Source organism: Haemorhous mexicanus, chromosome 6, assembly GCF_027477595.1.
Source record: "Haemorhous mexicanus isolate bHaeMex1 chromosome 6, bHaeMex1.pri, whole genome shotgun sequence".
Taxonomy (NCBI): Eukaryota; Metazoa; Chordata; class Aves; order Passeriformes; family Fringillidae; genus Haemorhous; species Haemorhous mexicanus.
Window position 1 is genome coordinate 50,657,354 of NC_082346.1, and position 22,595 is coordinate 50,679,948.

The 22,595-nt window shown below is 44.2% G+C and overlaps 2 protein-coding genes across 4 annotated transcripts in view; one reads left to right on the forward strand and one right to left on the reverse strand.

Moving 5' to 3' along the window:
• The first annotated feature begins 2,954 nt into the window (after window positions 1-2,954).
• UBR7 (ubiquitin protein ligase E3 component n-recognin 7) lies at window positions 2,955-15,270 on the forward strand. Its single transcript, XM_059850197.1, has 11 exons — window positions 2,955-4,841; window positions 5,015-5,148; window positions 5,293-5,353; window positions 6,452-6,547; window positions 8,113-8,166; window positions 8,988-9,093; window positions 10,148-10,332; window positions 10,879-11,010; window positions 11,397-11,559; window positions 12,373-12,434; window positions 13,225-15,270. Exons 1-11 carry the CDS (start codon window positions 3,876-3,878, stop codon window positions 13,315-13,317), a joined length of 2,052 nt encoding a protein of 683 aa, XP_059706180.1. The 5' UTR covers window positions 2,955-3,875; the 3' UTR covers window positions 13,318-15,270.
• Window positions 15,271-16,571: 1,301 nt separating this feature from the next.
• Window positions 16,572-22,595, reverse strand: part of BTBD7 (BTB domain containing 7) — a 51,529-nt gene continuing 45,505 nt past the window's right edge. For all 3 annotated transcript variants that reach the window (XM_059850201.1, XM_059850200.1, XM_059850202.1), the window contains one exon: window positions 16,572-21,543. In XM_059850201.1, coding sequence (XP_059706184.1) covers window positions 20,728-21,543 — 816 coding nt within the window. In that variant the 3' untranslated portion in view covers window positions 16,572-20,727. The remainder of the gene's footprint in view (window positions 21,544-22,595) is intronic.

The following is a 22,595-nucleotide window of genomic DNA, read 5'->3' on the forward strand; positions in this document are numbered from 1 at the left end:
GTGGGCGTGTTCATTCATCTTTTGTTGTCCTTTTATGCTCTGTGCCCTAATTACTAATTTGTAGCCTGAAATTTTGGGGCTTGCTGGATAAAACTGAATCCCCTTGTTTCTTTACTTTTGTGTAAGAGAGATACCTCTGGCTGGACTGTTTTCAACTTGACCTGTAGTTTTAAACTTAACAGTTACATTGTATGGAATTATTTAAAGAGCCAAGCACATAAGAGGAAGCATCAAAAATAGAAAATGATAGGAGAGCCACCTAATTTTCTGTCATGCAAGCATGTGACCCTTAGTAAATTCAGTGGCAGGCCTGGTAGGATGACCCAAGCTGTCTGGATGTGGGGCATGTGCTGGGCATGGCGGGGACTTGCAGAGCGGAGGCTCGTGTTCGTACACTTTTCCATCAGACACCTAGTTTTGGATTCCAGCTGTTGACAGGCATGTGCTTTGCAACTAACAACAGAAAAACACAGTCTAATTCAAGCAAATGTTATATGTGTAAGGGTTTGAGCTTGAAGTGGAAAGCAGCAGTGGAGAACTATTAACACAGTGTATACAAATATTAGTGGGAGTAGGAGAAGATCTAAGTTAGCTCTGCTGGTGCTTCCAGCATTTTTGACACCAGGGGAACATCAACAGGTGGGATCTTACCAACAGGATAAATAAAGGAAAAACTATAAAAATGAATGAGAAATTGGTTTTTACTGTAGTATTAAAAAAAAAAAAGTAGTGAAATAACTTTCAGCTTGATTATTCTGAAAATGTATAGGTATTGCCAAGGCTGATTATCTGAGTCACCAAAGACCTGTCTGTAACAAAAATGACATCATCTACAAACTTTTGGGATAATCAAGCTTGAAGTTTTGCAATGTTCTGAGCTTTAATGTTCTGCCAACAAAGTGAGTAGCTGTAACACAAGGGTGATTAATGATCATCTGTATGCCACTTACCCTGGATTTCTTTTTATTTATTAGTGTCACAAGATAAAGCATTGTCAGACTGCTTGAAAATCACTTGAGCAGTCTCGATGTTAGTTTCTTTAGCTGCTTGACCTTTACCTGACAGTCCCTTCCCCTCTCAGGAATGTGTCTGCCACAAGTGCTTCTAAGCCTGTTCTTCATTTCCTGCCATGGGGGAGCAGGTCCAATGAAGAGCATGTGAGGCTGCAGCCCTTCAAACTTGGACAAAGTAAGTTACAATAAAATGTGTTCCTTATGACATGTTTCTTCCAGCAGCAAAGTAGGACTGCAAATCTGATTCCTTTTTAAAATTAAATATATGATTGACTTATCCCTGGAACAAAACATTCCAGTTGTTGCAGAGTATGTATTAACTGTCCTTATTTTATCTTGCCTGGTCCATTGTTTTCTTAAAAGGATACTCTCTAGTTTCTCTTACTAGTCTTTTAAAAATCCTGCTTTTTATGTCACAGTCTTTTGATGGGAACCATTTTTCTACAAATGACCTAATGCACAAAAGCAGTTTAATAATTTTATAGTGTAGTTAAATTTTAAAAACTGACTTATCTTAGCTCTCCTTAAAGATACCCCTATGGTGCAGGTTTCTTTGGGAAGAAAGAACATGCTATAGCCATAAGAAGGTATTTCTGCTCAACTCAGTCCTCAGGGCCCATGCCTAGTCCATTTGGCTGGTGCAGAACTGCTCAGGTGTTCACACTGCTGAGTGCTAACCTAGTCACCCCGAGTTAAGCCCCATGATGTCCCAACTGCCAGACTACGGGGTAGTTCACAGAGAATCTGATACTCATAATAGCTTATGGATAAGTTACCTTTGAAGATGGAGTGAATGGGAATTAAATGGGCTGCCATGGGTGAATGGCATTCAAATCCTTTAATGAAAATGATGACTGTGGATCCCTCTCCTGGGAGATAGGAAAGGTACTGCACTTTTACACAATGCCCCAATTACTGGGCATAATGGGATTAGATTACCTCCTCTCCCTCACAGAGCTGAGTGCCTTGCATTCTTGAGACTTAAAGATTTTTTTTTTTTAACACAGAACACTGCAGCCTGTTAAGTTCCTTTATGAATTTAGCCTCAAAGTTGTTTCAACCAGCAACTCAGTACTTCAAAACAGTAACACTGGAGTACATCATATAATCCTGGTCTTTGTGAAGGAGACAAGCTTTGAGATTTTTGTTGTAATGTTTTGTAGCTAGTAGTAAAAGTAGTTGGTTCTCATCTAACTACCAAGAATTTAGTATCACATCAGCTCTTTTAAATCCATACAAACACACCAGCATTCTCCCCTTTATTTTAGTGAGGAAATCCATTGAGCTCCCTTGGGAGTAAAACCAACTCCTTAGGCCAGTAAAACCAAGTTTTATTAGTAAGACATACAAACTGCACTGAACAGTGCAGATGTTGTGAACTGAGCTTGTTCTGTGCCCTCTTGAAGGCTGGTTAGGTACAAAAGCACTGCCTCTCTCTGAGGTGAAGAATACAGCATCTTTTTTCCATTGAGGCTTACCTCCTCTGCCTAAAATTCAGGGCCACAGATGACTTAGGGGCTCCCCAGATGGTGTTCAGAACATAGCTGTAGGGGATTGGGAGGGTAGGGAACCACATCATACTAAAGCTTCCTGAGCCTGGTAACCTTGCAGCAACTCTCAGAAGAATGAAGTCTGTTGAGTCAGGGCACTTTTGCCACAAGCAAACCTACAACTTAGAATTGCATAAGGTCTCCTGTGCTTTTTGTCATTTAAAAGTTTTGGTAGCTACAGTTTTTGGTAGCTACAGGGACTAGCAAGGATTCTATAAAGGCAGAAATTTGAGTGTTAGTTTTTGACTCAATGCTCACTGGTATTTTCTGGAACTTAGGTGCAGCATCATATTGCTGTGTCCAGGCTGTTACCTGCACTTACTCCTGTGCTAAGTTAGAGTCTGTTGCTTCAGACCAAACATTTTTAGTCCATGACATGCCAGTGGGCTGTTTACACAGTTTATAGGTAAAGGCCACAAATAAATGTTGCTTTTCAGCCATTAGACAGTTCATACCATTTCTGGAAGGTTTGTCTGGAGGAAAAGGGAAAACAGGTGTACAACGTGAGTTGGTCTTTTCAGTTCTACTTCTATCCCATCTGCCAACTGAGTATCTTAGAGTATCTGAATACATAAATGTCAAGGACACGTTTACTGGACCTCATTTCTGGCTCCTCCCTGCATTTCAAATGAATGCAGACAGTTTTGTTCTCATAAAAGTTCATTTATTTCCACACTTTGTCCTACATATGGAAGTTTCAAGATTTCTCAGTTTTCGTAATATATAAACAAACTGTGCCAGGAGAACACAAGAAAATGAAAATAACCCCCCAAAATGCTTTTCACAGTATTCATTCAGGCAGTTAAATTCTGCTGGAGAACACTCTGAGGCTTTAGTCTCTATGGAATGACTACCAAGAGTGTTTTATACCTGTTCACAGAAGCTTCTTGATTGACAGGTGACTAAACCTTGTCGATGATAGGCAAAAATGATCTTCCACTGTAGGATTCTACAGGAACAGGCACAGTACTATGCATGCTCGTTAATTGTGATACTTATAGTAGTCTTATATTGCTTTTTCTCCATACAAACACAAGCTCTCTTGTACTTTTAAAGATCATATTTGACAAAATAGAGTTATTTCTGGTTTTATTGCTTTATTTTAAAAGTGGTGTCACATGAAGAAATCCTGTGACTCGGAATAAGTTATTAAAAAACATACCAATCAGAAGATTTGTGAGAAAAGTCTATACTTGTCAACTAGTTTACCAAAAAACTGGTGTCAGCATAACACTGGCACCCTGTTAGCAACACGCTGCTCACACCCAGGCGCATCCTTTCGGAAAGGCTTCCGTATTAAAACAGGGTCGGGATGGACATTTCGCATTTAAACAGGAGCAGCAGCGTCGCGGAAGCGGGTCCGTGCAGCGGGCCCGGGACACTTACAGTCGGTACAGCCTGTCCAGGCGCAGGCCCGGCCTCCAGCGCCGCCCTCACGGCTGCTGCACCTTCGTCCGCTTCACGGGAGGGTCATCGCCGCTCGCCGTCGCGTCCACGTTGTTTTCGTCTTCGCCTTCATCCTCCTCGTCGTCATTGTAGTCGTCGTCGTCGTCGTCATCCCCGCCACCACCTGCCGGAGTTCGGGCGGGCGCGGGTGAACGCTGTGGGGCGCGGGCGGCGCCCCGGGGCCGGCGGAGCCCCCTCGGCGCGCCCCCCCCGCCACTCACCGCGCCGCGCGCCGCCCGCAGCCGCCCGCTCCTCCTGCACCAGCGGCGCCAGCAGCTCCACCACCCGCTCCTGCAGCTCGCTCAGGGCTCCCCGCAGCCCGCGCAGCTGGGCGGCCTCGCCCTCCGCCGCCGCCGGGTACGGCACCCGCACCGTCCGCGTCCGCCCGTCGCGGCCCCGCAGCTCCGCCACCAGATCCCGCCCCGGGCCCAGCTCGGGCTCCGTCTCGGCCGCCAGGTCCGCCATCACCGCCCGCCGCTCATGTGCCCGCCCCGCAGGTCATGTGCCGGCCGCGCGGGCTGCCCCGCCCCGCGGTGACACACCGCCCACGGTCACGTGGGGCGCGCGCGATTCCGCTTCCGCTGTAGCGCCCCCTGGCGCCTCCTTGGCCCCGTGTTTCCCGCCTCGCTTCGCGCTCCTCGGCCTTCGCGTCCCGGCGATGGAGGCGGCGGCTCCGGAGGGCGCCGAGCCGGGGAGCGGCGGGAGCGGCGGGAGCGGCGCGGAGGAACCCGTGGTGTCTCTGGCGGAGGTGCTGGCGGAGAACGAGGAGCTGGAGAAGGAAGCGCGGGCCGTGCTGGGGGGCAGCGACCACGAGCGCTGCAGTTACTCACAGGTGGGGGCGGGGCCGGGGGCCTCGGGGCCGGGGGCGGAGCCTGGGCCCGGGGCGTGGCGAGGGGCGTGACCGAAGTACGGGGCGAGGCCTGGGCGCGCTGGGCCGGGCGGGGCAGCCCAGTCCCGCCCCTCCCTGGCGCCCCTCACGCCTCGGGCGGTCGGTGTCTCCCGCAGGGCGCGGTGAAGCGGCAGGCGCTGTACGCCTGCAGCACGTGCACGCCGCCCGGCGCCGAGCCCGCGGGGATCTGCCTGGCCTGCAGCTACGAGTGCCACGGCACCCACCGCCTCTTCGAGCTCTACACCAAGAGGTACGGGCGGGGGGGCGGGAGCGGCCGTGTAGGAGCCTCGCGGCTCCCGTGGCTCCCGATAAACTGCTGGTTATTGTTAAGAATACGAAACCCAGCGTGTTCTCACTTTATATAAACCTTGAAACACTACATTTTTCTTTTCAGGAATTTCCGCTGTGACTGTGGAAATAGCAAGTTTAAAAATCTGCAGTGCAAGTTACTCCCGGTAAGTTTCAGACAGGTTTCAGGCATTCGGAGTCAAAATAACAATCCTGGGAGGTTGGTGCCTTGCCTCAGCCAGTGCTGACTTATGCGACACCTCCAGTCTTCACACGAAGTTAAGAAAGGTGGGAATATTACAGCAAGGAATAAAACTGTTGAGGGACCGAAGGGAAATGCTGAGAGGAGAAGGAACATTTGGTCCTTGTCATCCATCAGTGCAGCAGTTCTGCATCCATGGTCAGCACACTTCCAGGAGTAGGTTGTGTGTTTCTGCACTCACACATCATTTCAGCTTTAAGCTGTTTCAGAATAACCTTTTAGGACGCAGTTTTGCAGTTGCATTAAGAAAGTTTAAGGCTGTGCTGCTGTCAGAGGGACAGTTCTCTTTGTGATGGCATTAGTGCCCTAATAGTTTGCCACCGGACCCTACTGATGGGATGGTTTTTTACTGTATTAAGTTGCCTCTACTTTTCTACTTGGTGGGCATTTTGAACTTTTCAAGTAACTGTCATTCTCAGTCTTCTGGGAGGCAGCAGCAGTATGCTGCTTGGTTTGCTTGCACTGGTGCTCCCAGGATAATAGCAGTCCAAACATTGAAACAGACAGTGGTTTTGTGTATGCCTATTTTGTTCTGTGATAATTGAAATGGATCCAGAGCTAGTCAGCAAAGTCACGGTGCAGTGATCCCTTACAGACACCTGTGACAATTTTAAGATGTTGCCATTTCTCATTTGAGTCAATGAAATGGATCACGTGGTTGTTCCTTCTGCTTCAGTTCAGTGAAAATTCAATTGTACGGGTTAAGTGAGCTTCAGCATCTGTCCATTAATCTGTCTGACACCACAGTTACCATTTGCTACAAGGGTGAGCGCACTGTTTTTCCTCTTTAGTTTTGCACTTTGGCATTCCTCATGTGCCCTGTCTGCTGCTCAGTATAAAGCAGAGGTGTCTGGAGAATAACTTTCTTTTTGTATATTCAGGCTGATGAAAATAATGATGATTTTAGGAATTAAGGGGGAACAGAAATGGCTGTCTTTTGTAGTTTACTGCCTTTTGTTTTTTACTGTGTTGTCTTTTGAGACTTTTTCCCCTTTTCTCCTAGGAAAAGGGCAAGGTGAATTCAGGAAATAAATATAATGACAACTTCTATGGATTGTACTGTACCTGTAAAAGACCTTACCCCGATCCTGAAGATGAGGTAAGAAATACAAAATCCAGTAGTAATTATATATAGATGGTGTTTATGGTAGATACTGTGTAAAGGGTGATCACTGAGCTTTTCAAGGAAGATCCCACTTCAAGAAATCTTATGTTCCATATTGGTTTTCATATGCTGTGTGAAGTAATTACTAGATAATTTTTTTTAATGGTAAAGTATGTTTATGCCTTAGAGACAGATAAGGAGGCAAGTCGTCCTTTGGACACAATGGTGCTGCAGTTCCCTGAAGTTGCAGAGTTCCCCTAGGGGACAGGGTTATTATAACCTTGAGAAATGTGGCCTAGTGCAAAATAAATGCATTACATGTGATAGGAGGGATCATCTTGTAGTGTGTTTTTATACTTTGTAATTCTTTGAAGTAGTTTGGTTTTTGTATCCCTGTATTTTTCCCAAATAGTTTATCCCAGACTGTACCCCCTTTCCCTTTGCCTATGTAATCCCTCTTCCTTGATGAGACCATCCCCAAATCCCCACCCCAGCTCTTTGTCAATCACTCAGCATCCCATCCCCTCTATCTGGAAGTTTCAGTCCAGGACGTTGAGTGATTAGCCGGAGGTTAGGGGTCAGCCCCCCAAGCCTTGCCCTACATGCTGTCCTAAATGAATATCCCCCAGTACCCATCCCTTGGGGTCATTTATTGGTTGGTAAAATGTTACCTACTTTTGGTTTCCACCTCCCTTTAAATGGAACCTTGGCACATCTCTCGGGGCTCTCAGCAGGAGGCCCCTGAGGTGTAGGAGCTCCCCAGAGCTCCTGAATAAAACCTTGGATGAACCCCTGCTAAGCGTTGGCCCTTTATATTCCACGCAATGCTCTGGCAAGGCTTCTGGGGTGGGAGGAGTCTGTCCTGTCCTGCAGCACTAGCTACAGTCCTTGGTGGTAGCTGGAACACTTTTTTGTCTCTCTGAAACACTAAAACACAGCACTGGATTTGCACATGCATGCTGTTGTTTGCAGTTACAGGAATCAGGTGTTTAAAGAACAGGAGTGGCACAAGTCTTTCAAATAAAAAAATAAAAAAAAAAAAAAAGCATTTTATAAGCTCCCCTCCCTCAAGTTCAGAGACAGCTAAAAACATTTCTGAAGAAATAATTAATAGTTTTTTCATAACAAAGCACTTCATACTGTCCTGTATGGTGACCAGTTAAGTTAGGTTCTGGCATCTTTCGCTGACCTGACAACAGTGTGAATATCAGTATCTTTCTTCTGCTGAGCTGTCTGTTCATGCATTTCTGCTTATAGGAAGAAGTAGTGTATAAACTTTTATCAGCTTTCTGTGAGAAAGTCTTGCCCTGCTGGGAAGACTGGTTTTGTAGTAATAAATGGGATTTCACAGCCTTAATCATATGAGAGATGACATGTGTTGAACCTGAGGGGAGCAAACTGGCTAACAAAGCACTAAGTACTTATTAATGGCAGCTCCCTGTGAGGGGTGAAGAGGGAAGTGCAATTCCCTGAGCAGGATTTTCATGATACTGCAGTTTAAGACTGGTGAGAGATTCTGGAGATTGCTCTTAATGCTAATAATATGATTGTTCATCTAGATTCCAGATGAGATGATCCAATGCATAGTTTGTGAAGACTGGTTCCATGGAAGGGTAAGGAAACTATAAATAGCAGAACTGCCATTTGCATAGGATGGAGTTGGTGATGGTTAGGTTTGTATGGTAATTCTTTCTTGGGAAATGTGCTGCAGTTCTCAAAAGAGAGTATTACAGGAGTTCCAAGGCATTTGTTTTCAGCTTATGCAAAGGAGCATTGAAAGTCTACTCTTGCACTGCTGTCCACTCCAGTTAAAAAATACTGGGAAGAGTCCTACCTTTTTGAAGGTTACCACTGCAGAATAAAGTAATAACTTTATAACTGTCTCTTTAATTAGAAAACTGTAATCAGCATAGTTGGTGAGGAAAAGGTTCTTACTGAGGCACATCATTATCAACTACCTGAATAGTTTTTCCTTCAAAAGAATGCTTTTTAAACTCTTAATTCTTTTAAGTATCAAGGAACAGACTGTGCTGTTCATTCTTGATTTCAGACTTTGGGGAAGTCTTTTAAAAGCAGCCAAGCACTGTAGTGGTTGCCCTACTTAATGGTTAAGCATTAAGGATTCAGCCTCTTGTGCCTTGAAGGGTACAAGTGAAATTCCATACTTGAAGTTGCAGGATTAAAGAGTAAAAAAAAAAAAAAAGATTGGCTTCAATGATGGGTTCTTGTAGATAAACTTTTTTTTTATTAAGTGTATGAATGAAGAGTGTTGTGCTACATAGTGTGAGCTTTGCAGGAATGCTTTTTCAGAAGAAAGCCACTAAGTACTTTTAATTGCCCAAATAGTTCTCATCAATTTATGGACAGCTTTGGGATTGAATTCTTCTCAAGTTCAGTATGTGGTCAATATAGATGTTTCACTTCTTTCTGACAGCATCTTGGTGCAGTTCCCCCTGAAAGTGGAGACTTCCATGAAATGGTGTGCCAGGCCTGCATGAAACGTTGCCATTTCCTCTGGGCTTATGCATCACAATTAGCAGGTAAAGAAAGTCAAGAGATCGGAGCCAGTATTTTGTGAGCATGTATTTCTCATACATAGTTGGTTAATGACATAGTATTGGCCTTAAGTGGTTGGAAAATGATGCTCATTAATTATTCTGGACAATCACCTTCAGCAGTGGAACATGTGGGATGACAGTAACTTGCATAAAAATAAATAAAAAGCAATTTTCATTCTTAAATCTTGATTCAGTGCTGCTTGCTTCTAGTTACTTTATCAAAGATGTCTAGCACAAAATGGGTGAAGATTTAATACTTGACTCAAGGAACTTAATTTCTAAACTTCATCAAAGAACTGAAGAGCCATCCTAAGGGGAGCAGTGAGACAAACACTTCTTACAGACTCTCTGAGCAGCAAAGAGTGAATGACAGAGTGACCTGAAATGAATATGTTTAACATTATTCTGGGTAGGGCTGGGGCTGTGCTCAGAACACATGTTCCCTGTGGTCACGCCAGCTCTGTGGACTTAAAAGAATAGATTACTTGAATTCTGTAGAAAGAACTAGTTTCTCACAGTCTCCTAAAAATACTGCTTGTGTCAGCTGCTGATAAATTTCTTGTGTGCCCAAAATTTCAATGTTATTTTCAAGGTTGGCTACCTGGAGTTCTTTTCCTTGTAATGTAAATAGTACAGAACGGGGTGTTTGTCTGTTTTTGGTTTTCCTCCTTCTAACCAGCTTTGTCACAGGGCACATACTTGAATTGGCATCAAACAGAAACTTGTTTTAAATAAACAAGAGATTAGTGTAGTTAATCTGGGGTGGTGTTTTTGAGGTGTGTTTGGAGAAAATTAAGAACTCCAACACAGTCATGTGACAAAAAAGCATGTAACAGTTACTGAAACTGATAGCTAGCAAGGGGTGTCAAGAAGGACAAGCATCTTAGTAAAGAACTCTGAAATACCCTCTTCCCTCTCCTAGGGCTTAGATTTTGGGAAGCAGGGTGTTTTAGAATAGGAGAAGCAGAGAGAATGCCTGTAGTGACCTGTACTTTTTCTGGCATAGTATTTTTATTTTTGGGTATGTATCTTCCAGTTCCTCCTTTGACCAAAGCAAGCTCCCTTGAAGATGAAGGGATTGTCCTGAAGGTAGAGGAAAGTGAAGAGCAGAAGAAAGAAATAAAAAAAGAAAGTGGAGTGGAACACCATGACACAAAGGAGGAAAAGCAATTGGAACAATTTAATGAACCATCCACTAGCTCTGGGTCTGCCTGTCCTGAGGTAAAATGTGCCTTCTCTTCTGACCTGCACATCCTCATGCTGCTGGCAGTCAAAGTGAAGCCCACCTCGCTCTGTACAGGCTCAGGGAAGGGCTGTTCAGTCTGTTCCCATGTTCCTCTTCAGTGACTGACCTTTCAGACCTGCGGTCTCTCTGGAGCACAGCGTGAGCTGTGGAGCAGGGCTGTCAAGAGGTGTAATGTCTGTTTGCAGATGGGCTACATCTGTCCCTTCTTCTCAGCCACCTGGCCAGTACACTGAGGTGACTTCTGTTTGTTCCAATAAGTGGTGTAACTGCACTTGCATGATGGTCCAGCTCTGAGTTCTTAAATACTTAGAGTTAGTGCAGAAAATTTATACAGAAATTTCCCATGGAAATTGCTGAAACCACATCAGAATTCTCATGTGGATGGTAATATAGGTTGTTTATAAAAATAAATGTATTTGAGACAAAAGAAAATTCTTGCCTAAGGAGAAGGACATGCCAAAAAGATCAGGGTCTCTTTGAAGTGATGTTATGGAGTACTGAACACTCTCATTTTAATTCAGGTAGTTACTAAGAGCGAGGAGCCTGTCTGTAAGCTGAAAGAGCTCCAAAGCAAGCCATTTGTAAGAAAAGATACTGCCACCTTTTGGCCATCGAACTGGAGGAGCAAATTATGCACTTGTGAAGACTGCCTGGTATGTATGTTCTCTTCATATGTATGTGTGTTTGGTATGTATGTTCTCTTCATTCCCATCACACATGTGGGACAGGCAGGGAGGAGCTCCCAGACCATCATTGAGGAGAAGCTTTAGGTAAAATCTGTATAAATGTTCTTAATGCTGAAACCTCCCTTCATTCCACCTAAAGATTCACATTGAATCCTGTGGAATTAATATAGCGGGAAAGGGCTTCTAAATGTTTGTATTTTCTTTACTAGTTTAATCCACTATCTTGGAAGTTGTTAAAAGGAGATTCACCTTATTATTTTTATTGTTATTTGTGATACTGAACACAACAAGGATTGGGGGAGAGCACCTCCATCTGAGAAGTTTTGTCACATAAATTTTACTTTATTCTCCAGAAAATGTATTCAGAGCTTGAAGTCCAGTTCCTGACAGATGAATGTGACACTGTCTTGGCTTATGAAAATAAGGGTACCAGTGACCAAGAGACAGAGAGGAGAGATCCTTTAATGGACACCCTTAACAGTATGAACAGAGTCCAGCAAGTGGAACTCATCTGTGGTAAATACAACCTCATTTTTAGAGTCTCCTTTAACACACTTTAACTGAATGGTTTGCCACAAGAGATTGATGTCTAGTGTCAAACTGTTTTTGAAGTAACATGCAGACAACTGTATGACAGGTTGCACATCTTAGTCAGGATTGGTCCTCTCTGGCCCATCATTACAACTTTAATTTGCAGTGAGACACTGGATGGTGTGTGAACTTTCACCCTGTTTAACATCTTAGATACTGTGATGATAGTGATTTATTGTAATGTGAATATTTAAACATTAATTTGAACTTCTGCTGTCTGGCTGATTTATCTTACCTTGTTTTGTTGTTTGGCAATCTCCTGTTGGCTGGGGGTGCCAGCCAGGCATCCGCTGTAGCTCTGCTGCAGAGCACAGTGCTGAGGTGCTTTATAGCTGGAGCTGTTTCTCTCTTCCAGCCAGGGATCTGCACTCTGGCAAGGACAGTGTCCCAGTCCCCAGTTACAGGCTGGGCCTTCCCACCACGCCCCACACGTGCTTTTGTGGGGGGAAGCTGGGAGCAGGGGCAGTCTGTTAGTTACCTGTACTAATTCACTCACTGATCTCTGTGCCTTTCTCTGAAATCAACGCAAACAGACACACTACATAGGTTAGTCTCATAAATTGTTAGGCTTCTCATGTTTACATTATTATTATTTATAATCTAATTCAAACCTAGATTTGTCTGAAGTAAACCTAACAAATGACAAGAGGAAGTAGAACAAGTTGTGTTCTTGAGCCAATGTTAAACTAAAACTGGGTATCTTACTGTTGTTTTCTTTGCCTTTGCTTTGCCATCCAGAATACAATGATTTAAAGACAGAACTGACTGACTATCTCAGGAGGTTTGCAGATGAGGGAACGGTAAGGTGCAACTTCCAGAATTTGTGTGCCAGAAAATGTGTTTTAAAGATCTGCTGAGGGCTGGGTGGTGAATACCATGATGGTCTGTTGTAATGTTTTTTCTTGTCTCTTTGAGTTGCTGGTACTACAGTAGGAATCTGAAATCCCTTATTTCATTTGAGTTTAACAATTCCCTAATTACATTGTTGAGAGATAATAGGAACTTAAGAGAAATCTGTCTGCAAGGTACTGAGAGCAGTTCTTACAATAAAATAAAACTTCTGTTCCTCTAGGTAAGATATTCAGGAAGAAAAGCTCTTAACTTTTCTGGTTTTTCTTAGATTGAATCTAAACCCTTAGAAGAATAAGGACTGACTATGATTGTCAGTCTTGTCCGTTGTTTTCCTGCAGGAATTTGCCTGCCATCATTAAGTAACACTTGCATTTTGTTGGCCAATTTGCTGTATTGCCATTCTTAGTTACATTGGAATGACCCTGAAAGCAAGCTAGTGAAAATCTTGCTTTGTGTTAAATTTTCTGATGATAAAAGCAAGAGGTCAAAGTCGTTAAAATACCATTGGGAGCTTTGGTCCATGTCTTTGTTCTGCCTTTGGGGAGCTCATTTCCACATTTTATTATCCACAATAGAATCTGGGCATTAATCCTCTCCTTAGGTGCAACAGGAAAGCTGCACCAGAGAAATTTCAGGGTATTTGCTTTTCTGTGCTTTGTGTATTATGTGCGGAGATAAAACAGGATCCTTTAATTAAGTTCTTCCACCACAACTTGGGTTTCATGCTGCTTCTCCTAGGTGGTTAAAAGAGAAGACATTCAGCACTTCTTTGAAGAATTTCAGTCTCGGAAAAGGCGACGGACTAACAGGATGCAGTACTACTGTAGTTAGACTGAGAGGGTTTGGGTCTGAGAGGACAACTGGCAAAACAATGTTCACTGGCAAACAGAAAAGGCATCTTCAGTTTTTGACTTCTCATCAAAATCCAGCTGTCCAAGAAACATCATCATTTTGTCTTATACGTCCTTCATTTGTAGCACCTAAAACATGTTCTTAACAAATCCTTACATTGCACTTAGAGGGATTTCAGTACCGATGGCCTTGGCAGTCCCGGGAAAGCCGGCCTTGTCTCCAGGGGCGGAGGGCGGGTACCGGAGCAGCGGGTCCTGCCGCTCCCCTGCTTACTGCCGGGGCCTGGAGCCCTGCCCGTGCTAAACCCGCCCGGCCTCCGCCCTGCCCTGCCCTGGCCTGCCCTGCCCTGCCCTCGGTAGCTGGGAACGCTCTCCCGGCTCTCCTGCTTGAAGGGCTCTGTCCCCTCCCTTGGGGCTGTAGCCGCAGGGAGCTGCCTGTTCCTGCCCTGTCGCGGCCCCTCAGGGGCAGGCCGGGCCGGGCTGGGCTGAGCCAGCGCTGCTGCCTGCCCGCTCCCGTTCCCGCTGGGGAGCACTCCCCGGCTGCTCACAAATGGGAAGGCAGAGCTTAGGCTTGATGCAACACCGTGTTCTGTCTGGTTTTATACATTAAAAAAAACTTATTTCTAGTATTGGACAGGGATGATGTCTGTGGTAAAAAAAAAAATTCAGATGATCTTAATGTATATGCTCATCAGAACAAAAACAAGAACTAGGAGGAGGTACTAAATTACAAACTAAGCATGCGGGGGGTTTGTTATATGCTTTGATTTTAAAAACTAGCCTACAGCAAATTCTTCTTTATAAATGTTGCTGAAAACACTGCAGCATCCTGGTATTTTGCTACAGTATGGAATGTTCTTTTTATAACCACTGTGATAATCATGGGACAGGAGATGTTTCACTGACTTTTAAGACTACACGTAGTTGCAATTAAAAATTAAGATTTTGTAAGTTTGGATCCTAATGTAGTTAGACCCCAAAACATACATTAAATTTCTAGTTTTTGAGGATTTCTATATCATGGGTTGCTATTCTGCCTTTCCATGTTAATGGTTTTTGAAAAGCAAAGGTAGACTTTTATCGTTCTCACTATTAACTGTTTCTGACCATTTTATTTACGATCTGTAATTTAGGATAGATGCTCAGCTGAGCAGCTTCATAGAACATAGACTATGCTGAGTTGGAAGGGACCCAGCAGGATCATCACATCCAACTCCCTGCCTTGCACAGAACACCCCAAGAGTCACACCATGTGCCTGAGAGCGCTGTCCAAACACTTCTTGTACTCTGTCAGGCTGGTGCTGTGCCCACTGCCCTGGGGCACCTGTTCAGTGCCCAACCACCCTCTGGGTAAAAAAAACCTTTCTCTGATAACCAACCTAAACTGCCCCTGACACAAGTTCAGGCCATTCCCTCACTGTCCCTGGGCACCATAGAGAGGAGATCAGGGTCTGCCCCTCCTCTTCCCCTCTCAGGAAGCTCTAAATGCAGTGGGGTCTCCCCTCAGTCTCCCCCAGGCTGAACAGACCAAGTGCCCTCAGTTGCTCCTCATAGTGCTTCCCCTCAATGCCCTTCAAGGCCCTCCTGGCCCTCCTTTGGACACTCTCTAACAGCTTTGTATCTATTTTAAATTGTGGCACCCAGAACTGCCCCCAGGGCTCCAGGTGAGGCCGCCCCAGTGCAGAGCAGAGCAGGACAATCCCCTCCCTTGCCTGGCTGTTGATGCTGGGCCTGAAGCACCCCAGGGCATGGGTGGCCCTCCTGGCTGCCAGGGCACTGCTGACTCATGCTCAATGTGTCATTGACCCCCAGGGCCCTTCCCTATTTGCTTTTAAATTTTACTCTGGGTATTGTACATGCTGTTTTTTGGGTAGCAACTGTTACAGGAGCTGTAACTGCGCATCTAACTACAATATAAAAAAGATAAAAATAACTGTTCACTGTGTACTGTCTTGTTTTCTCCCAGTGCTGCTGTAGTGTTGTTTCAATCCTCGAACCAGGCAGACAGAGGGAGCCCAGTGATGACCTGTTAGCCAAGCCACCAAGGTGTATAATGGGGGCTAATCAAACCTAGGATTTCTAGACCTTTGTTTCTGCCTGACCCAGGTGTGAAACAAGGGATGGCAGCATGCTGACAGGTACAGTTTAGAGCAGGACAGGGTCATGTTTCCTCTGTGTTGCAGTTTCTGTAATTCACTGAAGGAGTTGGGGAGAGGGTACCCAAAGGCAATTGTGTTTATTTCCACAGGAAATAAAAGAGTGAAAGGCCCCAGTGATCACAGAAATGCTTTATGGCCCAGTGCCAGCCTTGCTGTGTTTGAGAAAATGCAGCAGTGATGGAAGGAGTGAGTTCAAATGTAGAATTCCTGTGGCTCCAGTTGCAGAGCACAGGGCCAGAACTGACCATGAGCACTGTCTACTCCTGGCATCAACCTGTACTGAAGCAGAGTCCACTTGAAGGGACCCAGATCCAAGTCTCCCTCTCCAATGCAAAAAGCCTCCCCTTAGCAAAGAGACATCAGCCATCCTCCTCTCCTCTGAGGCTGGCAGGCTTAGAAGCACTGTTGCTAATTTAGGAAGCTCCTAGAACTCATCTTCCTGGGTGTGGGAGTGAAGGTGTCAGTAATTAACATGTGGGACCACACAGTTCCCCCTCTCCTAACCCCCCTGTGCTCCGAGTCAGGATGGAACCCACGGTATTTTGCTCTTGTACATCAGAGTGGGACCAGGCCAGATGAACTTCAGTCACTGCTCTGAAGCAGTGAGGCACTTGTTTCTGAGACACAGATGTAATGAACTGTCAGCTGGAATAGCTGTCAGGGGAACTGCAGCCTGGGAATGCTGGGTACTGAACATCTGTCCAGCTGCTCTGATGAGAAAATGAACACCCGCTTCCTTGCACCCGGGGCTGCGGCCAAAGGCCCAGCTCTGAGCAGCCCTACTGCCTTTCACAAGGCATGGCCTCAGTCAGTTAGGCTGCAGCTACTTCACTGAAATGCTTTTCACTTGTATTAACTGCCTGATCAGTGACTAATTTCAAGTCCCTTTTTTACACTGGTTGATACCACGTCTTTGGTGTTCACAGCATTATCGTGCCCCTTTTTTCCCAAAAGCCTTTTCACTTGGAGGGGCTCCTTTCCCCCAGCCCCGGTCACTGCAGCCTGGAGAGAGCAGGGCAGGGTGCTGGGTGCAGCCAGGCAGCAGCAGGTCAGGGGAAGCAGCCACACAACCACGTTCTATACAAGCCATTTATTTGAAATGCCAACTATACGTAGGATAAAGTCAGTGTTACATGCTTCTCAGCAACAGTAGAAAAATAGAACCAGTGAAAACCTTTTTACAACTGTAATGGTACTCAAAAGAGAAATGTATTGTTTTACAATGCATCACACAAGACTAGAATTCAAGTTTGGAGGTACCTAAATAAAAATACTATTTTTTTTAAAAAAACACTATGTACAATTGAAGCGTAAACAAGTTTTACAAAGTACTGGTTATGCAGGTTGTAGAAAAAACACTTGCATAGGACATGAAGTCAGTTTAAGAAAGTTTTCTGAGCCTTTAGCATTGAAGGCACTTGACTTTATACCAGTAACAACACAAGGACAAGAAACAAATTCTTAACACTGCCGAGGGCAGGGCTGCCTTCTGGCAGTACACGTAATTACAGAAACCCCAAACACGGTTTTACAAGTTTCCCTTGAAGCTGTTCCCTGCACCCAGCAGGGCTCAGCACCACCTCTACCATAGAAGCATAGAATTATTAGAAGAACAGTGCCTCAAACAGCATTAGTGTTCTTTCAAAAAAAAAAACCAAAAAACAAAAAAACCCCAAAAAACCAGAAAAACAACCAAAACAACCAAACCAAAAACCCATACAAAACACCCAACCTCCCTTGCCCCCACCCCTTTCCCAAACCCAAACCAAAGAAACCCCTAAAGACCTACATTTGGGACATTCTGGGACCAAAACCCAAGGCTTACAAGTACAGGTGGCCACAGCCTTAATTTTCATAAGTGAAAATCCTTAAGAACAGGAAAATACAACATGAAACTGCCAATCAACACAGCAGTTACTAATACACAACTACAGTAATTCTGTGGAACAACAAAACATTTCAAAGGAAGAATGTGTTTTAGGAATTAAGTTATTCATCCATATATTAAGGAAAAGAGGAGTTGGGTTTGGGGAAAGGGGAATAAGACCTTTTTGCATGTTGCTCACTAAACGCAAGTCTGAGCTCTCTCTTTAATAGAACAAGGAACATGAGTCTCCCTCATTCAAAAAAACAATGTTTATAACTCTATCCTCAAGCAAAATAGTCAATAATCTGTCATTTCCATCTAATTTATAGAAGGAAAAGATGTCAATTTCCAGCCTAATCAGAAAGTGCTTCATGTAAACAAGGAGCTTCTGCACCAAAGTTTCAGTAGACAGAGAACAAGGAGTAGCAGGTAGCACAGGTATGTGTGGTGTGCAAGTGAGATGTAGGATGAACACTGGCTTCTGAATAATGATGCCATGAAAAATGGTCTCACCCCTCTGCACATCCCAAGTAGGAAATCCTGCTCTGGAGTACAAAACTAAAGTTCCAGTAATTCAAGAAATCCTTCTTTTCCACTTCAAACCAGCTGCCATTAGCTGCCATCTTCTTCCCAATTCAAAATATGCAAGTGAAAACAGATTGTCTATATGGCCTGATTGTCTTTGTGGCCTCAGAAGGACTTGTCTTTCATTCTGCATCTACTTTTAAACACTTTATTCATCCTTTTTTTTAATACTGCACAGCTCCTGAGACTTCAGAAACAATTTTGTATTCTAAAATGCAGACACGTCCTCCCCAGAGGCATTTCTCACCAGCTTATTCCAAAGCCAAAGCATTTCATGATTTCCCTCAAACCATAACCTCAGAACTTCTCATCTTCATCAGCCACACCCCCCCACCACAAATTTCATGCTTTAAAGTTCTGTCTGTAGTTCTCAGTCCCACCTCTGCCCAAGTACACAGTGCCACATCAAACTGTGATAATCAAAGTAGTTTTCCTGAAGTACATCTATTAGTTTTAGGCAAAAATATTGAGAATAATAAGTTTTCTGAGGGCAGCTGTAGTTTTTTAGTAGTTAAGCTGCCAACACATACATGATGCAAGTCCAGGGAGTTTCAGGGTGTGTGCTCAAAGGTACTGGTTCTACTGAGCTGGTCTCATGCTGGTGAGGATGAGACCTTTGTGTGCAGCTGGAGCAGTCAGACAGCACTGTGCTCAACTCTTCAGGAGAAACCCAACGAGCCTCAGCCCCTGAACCTGCAGCAGCACCACCCCTCCACTGACACCTTCTTGCATTTAACAGTGTTCTACACCACAGTCCCATGGAAATCCCACAGATGGGTGATGAAGCCAGGACCACCCAGTGCCTTGACTGTGGGCAAAAAACAAGATTAAAAAAAGCTGACAGAGGGAAAAAAAAAATCTCCCCTCACCCACAAGACACATCACCTGCAGAGTATAGGCAAGTTTCTGCTCCAGCCCTACACCATGCTTTCCATGGCTGCATCTCAAAAGGAGCACCTGCAGAACCACCACAGAAGCAGGCCTATAGATGTGTCTGCAGGAGACACAGAGTTTATTGGTTCAAAGACCCATATCTTAATTCATCTAGGAGCTATTTGGTAGTTTGGAAACACAGTATTCAAAATATTTCAGTAACACTGTGTTGTTCTAGGCCCTCCATACTTTAATGAAACACATCAGGTAAGAATTTGCCATCAACTAAAACCAAAAGTAAAGCTGCAGCAAGATTTCTGTTAAACAGTATTAAGCACTTTGAGCTGCAGGAAACAATTCAACCTAACCTTAAAGAAGTCCTTAGGTCACACCTGGGACTATAGCTTTCTGCTATAGAGAAACTCATTGCAGAAACTGCATTTAACCCCCCACCAAACAGGACCTTACCAGCAATCATTACTCTGCAGTGGCATCAGATAGGGATCAGTGAATGCAATGAATTTGTTGTTAGAACTGCACCACGAGTATTAAGGATGTAATTCATAACTACAACTCTTTCCCTGGTGCTCTGCTGAACCCTGCCCCACTGGCAAGAGCCAGCCCAGATTAGCATCCTTCCCTCTTCACACCCTGTTAACAGGGGAATCTCATTTCTGTGCTTTCAAAAAGCAAATCAGGCAATGGAGGTGCAATTTAAGAGCGCCAAAGTGTGGTGATGCTGAAGCAGTGACTCTTCACTTGGATTCTGCTCACAGAACAGCTGCACCTGTGGGGCCAGCACCACATGAGGCCAGGTAAGGAACACTGTCACTGAGAGTGAAGCCCTTTAGTAAGCACAGGCAGGAGAAAGCAAGGCCATGGGCTGTCACCCCGGGAGGGAAACCCTCCCACCTGTTCAGGCAACAGCGAAGGTTCTGTGCCTCGTCTTCCTGACACTCCACGAGTTTGCAGGAATCCGCTCACCTGGTCTTTGCTTACCCACGGATGAGCAGCTGGAAGAACAAGTAATTACTGTATTTTCTACAGTATTTCTAGATTTATTTCTAAATGGGCAAATCAGCAATTCTAGTCTGTCTAGTAAGTGCTTCCTGCTTCCACGTGGTCATGGAGTTCTCCATGGTCACAGCCGAAACAAAAGTAAACAGACTCATACTGTCATATTCCAGTGAATTTCACAGGAATTTGGATTCCTAAATATCCCTCTGGATTTTTAAAACCCCAAATATAATTCTTGAAGTGGGTTTGCTATGTATATAAAGATAAGGCCAGCTGCCAGAACTTTTCAAACAAAATATCAGACTGGATTCTTGCCATAGTCATAAAAATCAGGAAGATTTCAATCTAAAACAAAACAAAAAAAAAATCCAACTAAAAATGTAGTTTTTTTGATGTGCTGTTCTTTGGAATTCCTATAATTAAAAAATAAAAGCACTGTTACTATCTCATAAGAAAATACATTTCATCATGTGCAACCCAATGCACATAGAGAATCAGCATGTGAAAGGGTAAATGCAAAAGTATGAAAATACAGTCCTTTAAATGTGACATTAAAGTTTAACATATTAGTACAAAACTAATACACTAAAATAGATGTACAGGTGCAAAAGGCTACCAGGTTGTAGAAAAAAGGTACCAGTTTCTGTTTTTTCAAAAGGCTTAATTAAATCTGCTCAAAAAAAATTGCGACAAAATAAACCCAGAAGCAGCATTAAAACCAAACTGCTAACATGCTGTCTCTAATAAAGCAATGTATGTACAAAACAAGTGAGCAAAGCTGAATTTTTCTGCTGGCATGAAAGAATTTCTCTGACAGAAGTCAGGCCAAAAGTTGCAAGGAATGGGATGTTTACAACTCTTAGGCACAGAGAAATAGTGGAGGTTGCTTTCATAGGGCAGATTTTTTGTACAGGAAGTCTGGTTTGTTTGGAGACCTCCTTCCTCTGCTTACTCCGTCTTCCCTTTCCAAATCTGCGTTTCTCTGTGCTCCATGTTCCAATGGCTCATCATCTGCCAGTCTCCTACTGGGTCTCTCTTCTGGCACGTCAGAGTTGTATGCAGAGAGTGAAGGTCTGTTGGAGGTTAGCCCATAGGTTAAATCCGTTTCCATTTTTGTTCTTCCCCTGATGTGAACAGGGCCATTCCCAGCATTCTCCTGGGTAGCCAGTGCCAAGTCCAGCCGCTGGGGAGGCTGTTCTAAGACATCGAGGTGTATTGGCTCATTCTTTTGCCTGTGTTGATGCCCGTCTTGTGAGAGCAGGTACTCCCTCCTAGAATCCTCTTGCTTTTTAGGAGATATCTGGGAAGGTAGATAGGCTGACTTTAAGCCACTTGGTGATGCCTTATTGTGGCTGTACAAATCTGGGCCAAAATAAATGCCTTGTGAAGGTGAAGGGCTGTGCCTGTTGGGTGCTGGAGTAGAGGGTCTGCATGCAGCATTGGAGAAGTCATAGAAGTCAGGATATTCCTGCGGGTTTTCTCGAGCATCTATTTTTTGCTCTATTGCATGTTTTTTCCGAGAAGTAGGCATGTGCCTGTTCTGAATGCATGAAATGTGCTGGGGTGGGCCGGGCCCTACCTCTGTAACCGCCTGGCTCAGCTCCGTGTCCACCGTGAGCTCTGGTAATCTTCTGTCCTTCAGAGACATTGCTGACACACCCATTGCGATGTCCGGCATCAGCTCATTTAGCAGGGGCTGAGTACACTGGAAAAGAAAAGAAATTGGTCCATGGAAACAAAGAGTAGGGCTAAACACAAACTGTATTTAGGATACTTTTTGTAATTCAAAATGGCATTTTCTTAATCTACTTTAGTCTTGCCAACTTCAGCCTGCAAGTTCCCTGCACTGTTTAAAGAACATATCTATCCACCAACCTTCACCTTCTGGCTTCTTTCCTTCATGAAGCTGTTGTGTCACAATTACAGCTCCTCTTAAATGCACCTTACCTTGCACATGCAGTAAAGGACAAAGTACTGCTGAACTTCTTAAAGGCAGGCCTGCTCTAAGCCATTTACAATTATCAACCCAAACAAGGTACTTGGTGCAGAGCCTAACAAATGGTTTGTCACAGCACACAGTTCCAGTGCAGGGAAGCCACAACACACACGTGTCATCACTACAGACACAACCCTTCTGCTTGCATTCCCCATTTTAAAGTTAGTAAACTGCAGACGTGTGTACAGGACAGCCTCAGGGCTTGGGGGAGCATCAGTTACAGCACTCACTAGATCCACAGAGTACATGGAAGCTGCTGCACAGCATTCTTCTCACCTATCCCATGCTTGCCTCAGTGCAGAATTGCTCATATTACAGCCTTCCAGACAGAAGAGTGAGAATTTCTACTTACATTTATCATTTTTCATGAAAGCAACTTTAGTATCATTGATTAAGTAACTCACAAATTGCAGAAAGAATACAGAACAAAAATATCACCTATATTAAGCCTATGCTCCCCCTTGCATTACTTATGGATGTGTTCTGGCAGAAATATTTCCGACATGAAACAGGTTACAATGTAGTTTCTTTAGGGAAATCAGTATTGATCAAAGGAGAGTGACATGCTATGAAACCCACCTTTGACCAAACAATGGCACACATTTCTAACATCAAGTTATATCTTTTATTCTAAAATATAAAAAGAAGTGCAATATATTTAAGACAAATGCTAATGGGAAGAAAATAAAAACCATTTTTCCAATCAGAACCTGAGGATCAAATCTGCATCTAATGTGGCACAACTATGCACTGACAGTTTT